Source organism: Abrus precatorius, unplaced genomic scaffold (genome assembly GCF_003935025.1).
Source record: "Abrus precatorius isolate BTA unplaced genomic scaffold, Abrus_2018 Scaffold7, whole genome shotgun sequence".
Classification (NCBI taxonomy): Eukaryota; Viridiplantae; Streptophyta; class Magnoliopsida; order Fabales; family Fabaceae; genus Abrus; species Abrus precatorius.
The window spans coordinates 6,092,080-6,099,936 of record NW_020874417.1 but is presented as its reverse complement, the minus strand read 5'-3'; the positions used below and the strand labels follow the sequence as shown (position 1 = coordinate 6,099,936).

Sequence of the window (7,857 nt, the reverse complement as noted above, 5' to 3'; positions counted from 1 at the left end):
TGTAAGTTAATTTTATTTTTATTTATTTTTATTTTTTAAATTAGGCTATAGCTGGTATCTCACAATTAAACTACCTTAATGGAATCTTCAGACTGCAATACTCCAAGCCAAATGATGTGGATAATGATAGTTTAACTTATAAAATCACATGAACTTGGATTTTGTCCCGTGTAGGAAATTTTTTGGATCAAGTGGCATAATGTCATGTTTGGTGACTTTGACCAATAAATGACAAAGGCAGAGCCTAAAATTGTGTTGTATCTAATAAAAGATAAGGCAAATATACAGAGATTCCTTTTGTGATTCATTTATTTTTAATGTATTCTCATTCTTTAAAATGCATTAAACAAATCATTTTATTTTAGCAAGGGAGTTTGGTCACTGAAGACCAACTAGAAGACAAAGCCAAAAACAGAGTGGCATGCCTTGCAGACATCAAAAGGTCTCTGGATCATCAGCCATTTGTTTCTCGTTTTCTATATCGACCTCTAAAATCTCCTGAAAAAAGGGGAATTGAATGAGTCATACACAACGCTTTTTAGTTGTTGAGTAGGGCAGGGTAAATTATTTTCTTGTTCATTTTCGTACTTGGCGTTTTTAAATTACCTATATCAGGACCTTACCCTCAGATATATCAATTTTAATTCTTATTTACATGATCGGACCCATTATTTACATTTGAGTTAAAAAATATTTTTTTACGTATTAATTATTAAATATGTTAAATAAAATATTCAATTAAATTCAAATCAAATTTCAAGCACCACAAAATAAATAACGATACATTATAATATTTTTTTTTCTCAAAGATTCTTTTATAAGAGCGTTTACGGTGAAAAATAACGATTTATAAACAAATAATCCAAGAACAATTTGGAGACTGAATTTAGATCTCTTAGATTCTTTTAAGTATGTTGTTAACGTAACAGTAAAATTGACATCGTAAAGTAACCAATTGAGCAAGAACAGCAAAATTATGAAACAAAAATGCCTATAAAACTGAACGCAAATGCTTCCAGTGTATCAAACAAGAAAGAAATTGCATGAACAAGGACGTAAAACAACTGAAAAATAAAATGCAGAAACATAAATGTGTAAGAAAATAACATAAGACTCCTAGCAGTGAACAACAATAGTTGTATATCTCCCTGTAGCTAATATCTGACGCAGTGTAGGGTTTAAGTGTGCAAAGATTTTTAAGTGCGGTATTTGGGTGCAAAAAATCGTCCTTGATGATGTCAACCTTTTTAGTATTTATAGACAAATGGACCTTCATAGTTATTCTCTTTTTGCAGACATTTCTTAGTAACTATCTTCTACACGTGTTTGCTTTCAGCAGTTGCTGCTCATTCTCTATGACTGACTTTGATTGTGCTGTCGATTGTGGCTTCTTTTGTAACTGCTATCGCCCATGGTGTTTCTTTGTATCTTGAACCTTCAACTAATAATAACGGCTGGTAATCGTTTTTGAGCTTTGTAATTACTTTTTTAGCCCTATCATGTCTTTTATGGACTTAGAATATTTTTCCTTTGTTTTTATTTTTCGACCGATTCTAGAAAAAATCTGAGAACTTATTTAGTCTTGTGGACTTAGAATAATTTCTCCCTTAGTTTTTACTTTTTGACCAATTCTGGGAGAAATCTGAGAGTTCATTCAATCTCGTGGACTTAGAATAATTTCTCCCTCACTTTTTACTTTTTGACCAATTCTGAGAGAAATCTGAGAACTCATTCAGTCTCGTAGACTTAGAATATTTTCTTTGCTCATTCTTAGTTGTTGAGCAATTCTAGCAGGAATCTGGGGCTCAGCCAAATTTGTGGACTTAGAATATTTTTTTACTACTTCCTATTTTTCGAGCAATTCTAGAGAAAATTTGGGGCTTAGCCAAGTTGAGTCAGATTTGTGGACTTAGAATATTTTTCTGACTACTTCCTATTTTTCAAGCAATTCTGGAAAGAATCTGGAGTTCAGCTAGGTTTGTGGACTTAAAATATTTTCTGACCACTTCTTATTTTTCGAGCAATTCTGTGTGTTAGGTACTTAAAAACCCTTAAAAACTCCTCAAAAAACCTTTAGTCTTATGGACTTAGAATAATTTTCTTATCAGTCTTATTTTTCGACCAAATTTAGCTATTCTCAGTTCGGGATCTATAAAATCCTCAGAAACTCCTTGAAAAGGCCTTCAGTCTTGTGAACTTAGAATAATTTTCTACTACTCTCCTGTCTTTCGAGCAATTTTGAGAAAAATCTGGAGTGTGATAAAAACCTCTAAACACCTCCAAATGTGACATTTTTGATAGAAATTAAGGTTATAAAAAACCTTCTAACACTTCTTGGGTTCGAACTTACTTTTCAATAAAGAATAAGGCTCTTTCTCCGACCCTCTAAAACTCTTCGAACTGTAGTTTCTTTAGTATGGAAAAATTACTTTCTAAATACTCTCAAAACTCCTCAAAAAGTGAAATCTTCAAGATAAATTTAAAGATAAATTTAAGACTTAAATAAATTTTTTAAGTCTTTGATTTGTCAGTGTGAGAGCCTAGGACCCTTAGTCTGATAAGGTCTTTGTAACTTAGAAAATTTTTTTTATCCCCAAACAAAGATTTAATCTTGTTCGAACCAAATAAGATTTAAAACAATTGTATTTAATAAAAAAAATAGAACTTAAATGCTACAAGTTAAACAGAAATAATTTTCTCTATAAGTTAGTTTACTGTTTATCAAATGTTTAAAATAAAAAATAATTTAAAGATCAAATTTAACTTGTACTTATTAATACTTTCACCGTCTATTCTCACCATTTAAGATTTTTTATTTAAATTATCTTATTATTAATTTAATTAAAAAAATAAAAAGAGTGTTTTAAATAAAAATTGTTTAAAGATGAATGAATAGCAATAAATATTTTGGAGTGACAATAAATTTACTGTCAAATTTAATATAGTAAAAATAAGAAATAATTATTTTATGAAATTGCATTTTCAAAATTTGTACTCTCCAAAATCGACTAAAAAAATTATATATTAATATTGATTCGATATATACACAGCAGAGTTAAAATCATAAAAGAACATGAAGTTATGTGTGTAAATTAACAAGTATTCTTTTAATTTAATACATTTAAAATTATGCGACACAGAGCAATTCTATAGCCATATCCATACCCATCTTCATTAATTTTCGTGGGTAATTATCTAAATGCAAATCTATATAGCCATTTCAAGAACAATGCTCTTACCCCTTATGAAAATATTTTTTTGTAAGAACCTAGTGAGTGTAGATCTAATTATCATCCCTAGCTTCAGCTGCCTCCACCTTGTGCTGATGACAGTCTTAATGAGGTGATATTGTGGACGCCGTAGGCATTTTCAGAGGGATTTCTAAGGTAGAGAGTAGTGGCATACTTCCTCAACGTGCACGACTCACAACCACCTTAATCTGCAATAACTAAGCAAAAATTGGATGGTGATAAAGCAATATGCTGGATACGGATAAACCACTCAGACTCAATGCACCCCAACCCAAGAGATACTAAAAAAATATAATTGAAAAAATTGTTATACAGACAGGAAAAGTTGTGTTAAAATTATGATATAAAATCATTCTTTTGTTTTCGCTAGACAGCCCAAGTTTTTCAATTAAAATAGATGGTTCAGAACATGATATCAAAACTTCGTAAAAGTTAAATTTTAACCCCCAGATAACTGAACTTGCGTATCATACATGCTTCAAGAGACAGGCACAAAATGTTGCTTTTCTTCACCCAACGGCATAAGTTTTGAAAATAACAGTGTCATGACAACTTTATCTCAGTTCAAGAAACAGTAGACTATGCCCTTGCTTATAGAGAACTTTATTTATTTATTATTTAAACTTTATATTAACTCCCCTTCTAAGCTTCCCGGTTTCATTTTATTAAAGACGAGATAATTTCCAATTTTACCCCATTTTGCGCGGAATTTATAACATGCTGGGTTGCTGGAGCTACAGAGTTGGCAAAAGGTTCTACAGAGACCATAATCAAAAGAAATTGCAAATTACTAATAAATAGTACAGTTCAAAATCCAGTACATTGGCAAGCATTTATTACCACACCCTGCGGCTCAAAATTTAAGGACTAACATTACATTAAAAACAAGACCCTTGTAGATGTGCATGGCTACTCTTAACTATTTATCCTCCTACACCGCTGCAAAGTAGTCTTTGCTAAGTTTAGGGTCTGGTTTCATGGATTTCTCCCCAGGCTTCCACCCAGCAGGGCAAACTTCATCTGGGTTCTCCTGCACATACTGTAAGGCCTGCAAAACCAATGCACATAAAGCGTGCAATGAAATCATGAACACGATAGAAATGAAAAAAGATAAAAACAAAGAAGAATGTGTTACTCCAAATATTGTTCAATCTTAATTTTGTCCTAACTCCTAATTAAGTGTATAATTACCTGAAGAGTTCTCTTAGTCTCATCAACACTTCTACCAATTGCCAAGTTGTTAATGGTAGAATGCTGAATAACCCCTTCCTTGTCAATAATGAACAGTCCTCTCAATGCAATTCCCTATATCATTGGATATATTCACAGTCATTAGGATACAAGTTCAACAAAGGGGAATGAAAAGCAATAGAAGCCAGCACTTGATGCTTGATGCTACCTACTAAGGCTATTTCCTACACATTTCATTCAGAAGATTATTGAAACTAAAGCATAAAAGACAAGGTTTAGGAAAGGAAAAAGCATAGACATTGTTCAAGTCCTTAAAACACCATATAGAAACCTGATTTGATTGGATAGCAAGTCGATAACTCCAAAATTAAGCAAAGGGTAGTCCATGCCTCATAAGAAACATGATATGCCCTGCTTGGGTTCATTTAATGAGAGAAAAGACACCAGACAAACTAAATGACTGCTATTTTCTTATAATCCATCCATCCTTACCTTAGACAATTTTTCAAACAAATATAATGTCAGCGCCTACCTGATCAGGAATAAGAACACCATACGATTTTGATATGGATTTGGTGACATCAGAAATCAAAGGATAATTCAAGTCACCAAGTCCACCTGACTTTCTATCCGTTTGAATCCATGCAAGGTGCGAGAACTACAACAATAACAATAGCATCATTAATCAAGAAAAAAATAAATCTGAAAGTTCCATCAGATAGGCTATGGCACAGACATTACAGCATAAAGAACTTACTAGAATCCAACACAAGGAGCCTTGTTTTTCAAGGGCTTGCATCAGCATTTTAAGAGTATTGTTGCTTATGCAACACTAGTGTGCATAACTTAATAAATATTATTAAATTACGAATCACATAACTTTTGTAGATCAACAAAAACACAATTTCAATTATCTAAGTTTAACTGAAGCATCCAATATCCATTCAGATATTGTCCTTACCCTTTATTTATGAAGTAATTTCCTCTTATCACACTTTTATAACGAGCATCAACTTTTCAGAGACAAATGAAAATACAGAACGTATAAAGTTTTAATTTTTATCAATTATGCTAAGAACTAGTTTATCCCAACAAGATCAATCTAATACACTATAACAAAGCTGTAAGTGGACCTAATCGTTTTCATATACTTCATTTTCTTCACTAGCTCATATACAGCGGGTAAAAGTATGTCATATGAAGCAGAATGTGAAAGTTTACACACACACACACATTAACTGGGCCAAGAATAATTAAAATAAAATCTCTGAACTAAACTCACCACACTGTCAACTGAAACACCCAATATCTCAGTATTTAGTGCCTCGAACTCTGCATGCCGGTCACTGAAAGCAGTGATTTCTGTGGACAAGTGACAGGTTATTGCTAGGGTGTTAACAATAGAAGGATTTGATAATTTTCTTTTTCTAGGGAAAAACAACCCTTTTTTTAAGGAAAAAAACTCTTAAGAAACTAACAAAAAATAAACTATTATTTCTTCAAAATAACTCGAAGCCAGCATGAACAAATGCACTAATATGAAATTTCTCAACCTGATTATAGTTTACTAAGTGGTTATTTAGTTTAAAGTTGAGTGAACATGATTTTGATAAAATTAATTTTAAAAATATGAAGCATGGACACATCTTTTATTTGAAGTGTCGCCGAGTCAAACACGTTCCCAACACCAACACTTTCTGGACACTTGTTCAATGCATGTTGAACACTTCTTATTAAGTGTCCAATTAAAAAAAATATTATTATCGACTCAAATACTTTAGTTGACACCTCTACATAACACAACTCGAATACTTGAGCAAGCACTTCAATACAGATGGAAACACCATTTTGTAAGGTTCATTATCATAAATAACAAAACCATCGTGTCCGGCGTCTGTGCCATGCTTCATAGATTTTAAATAGTTGAACATGCTTGAAATACATTCATAAATTAATCTAAACCATATATTTTTAATTATACGTGTATTTTTTTTTATTGAAAATACAGAATTAATTTATCAAGTTTTAAAGAAAGAAGCACTAAAACGTGGACTAACCTGTGGGACAAACAAAAGTGAAGTCCAATGGGTAGAAGAAGAGCACAACATATTTCTTTCCAATGTAATCAGAGAGTTTGACCTGAAACGACAATGCTTTAGCTAAAAACGACGAAACTTTGGAATATAAGAAGCTAATAATAAGTAGTTATATAGGCTAGGTTACGTTGATGAACTCCTGATCAAAAACAGCCTCTGCTTCAAAATCCGGTGCAGTATTTCCAACTAATGGAAGTTCACTCTGAATTAAAAAAGAAGCAAAATTAAACATAGTTGTTATACTTTATCTATGGTGTAATTAAAAGAACTAAAGATTGGGAAAATGAATGCTTACAGAGGCTTTGACGACGAAGGAGCGACGGGAATGAGAGGAGCGAGAGAGGGAAAAGGGTTTGGTAAGAGCGTTGAGATTGAGGGAATTGGGAATGGAGAGAGAGGGTTTGGAAGAGAAGAGAGGTTTGGGTTTGGGGTTTAGAGAGAAGAGAGAAGCAGAGGTAGCTGAGCATGCCATTATGCTATGGAATATGAAATTATGGATACTCTGCTCCAAGAAGGGAATGAAAGAGAGGTTGAAATGAGATTGGGTGGGTGGGGTGAGATTTCAAGATAAAGTCAGTGCGGAGAAACCAACCACCGTTTGTCTACAATTCTACCATCACCCTCACTTACTCCTAATTATTATTGTTTAAACATTCTCTTGCTCTGGATTATTACATCAAATCTATTAAAAATTATAAAAATATAAAAAATAACATTAATTTAAGAATAAAAAATAATGAAATTTAAATAATTTTTATAGTTTTTAATAAATTATAATTAATAATCAGAAGTATGATAACAAAAATGTGTTAGAAAATATATTGTTGTCATGATTTTTCACATAATTATTAAACAAAAAATATACAAATTATTTATTACTTACTTTATTAACTAATTCAAAATATTTAATCTTCTTTATAGTGTGTTCATAAGTAAATATTAGAAACTGATATTGCAAAATTATATATGAAGGTTATACTTCTATTGATTAATTGAGTTTTCATTATTATATTGTAGGTTTAAATATTTTTCGCCTTTTTTAAAAAATATATCTTCTTTTTCCTTTAGTTTTTAAAAAAATTACTTGAATCCCTAAAAGTATTTATGATTGTTTTTGTTTAATCACTGTTGTTAATGTATTGCTTAGGGTAGTCCTTGCAAGGGTATTTTGTTTACTTTTTGGTTTTATTTTGTAGGCTGTTAAGGTTTCTTAACTATTTTGAGATAGAATGTGTTCATGAATGGTATTTTAAAATACAATTTTCATTTTTTAATACAATATTACTTTTATGGAAAGTAAATAAAGTATTTTTATGAAA

The 7,857-nt window shown here is 31.4% G+C and overlaps 1 protein-coding gene across 1 annotated transcript; it reads right to left on the bottom strand.

Annotated features, from left to right (window-relative positions):
• Positions 1–3,936: 3,936 nt before the first annotated feature.
• On the bottom strand, positions 3,937–7,161 carry LOC113871347 (2-Cys peroxiredoxin BAS1, chloroplastic). Its single transcript, XM_027508413.1, has 7 exons — positions 6,834–7,161; positions 6,666–6,740; positions 6,500–6,581; positions 5,725–5,804; positions 4,975–5,100; positions 4,443–4,556; positions 3,937–4,299 (listed from the first exon to the last, which is right to left on the bottom strand). Exons 1-7 carry the CDS (start codon positions 7,008–7,010, stop codon positions 4,183–4,185), a joined length of 771 nt encoding a protein of 256 aa, XP_027364214.1. The 5' UTR covers positions 7,011–7,161; the 3' UTR covers positions 3,937–4,182.
• Positions 7,162–7,857: the final 696 nt, after the last annotated feature.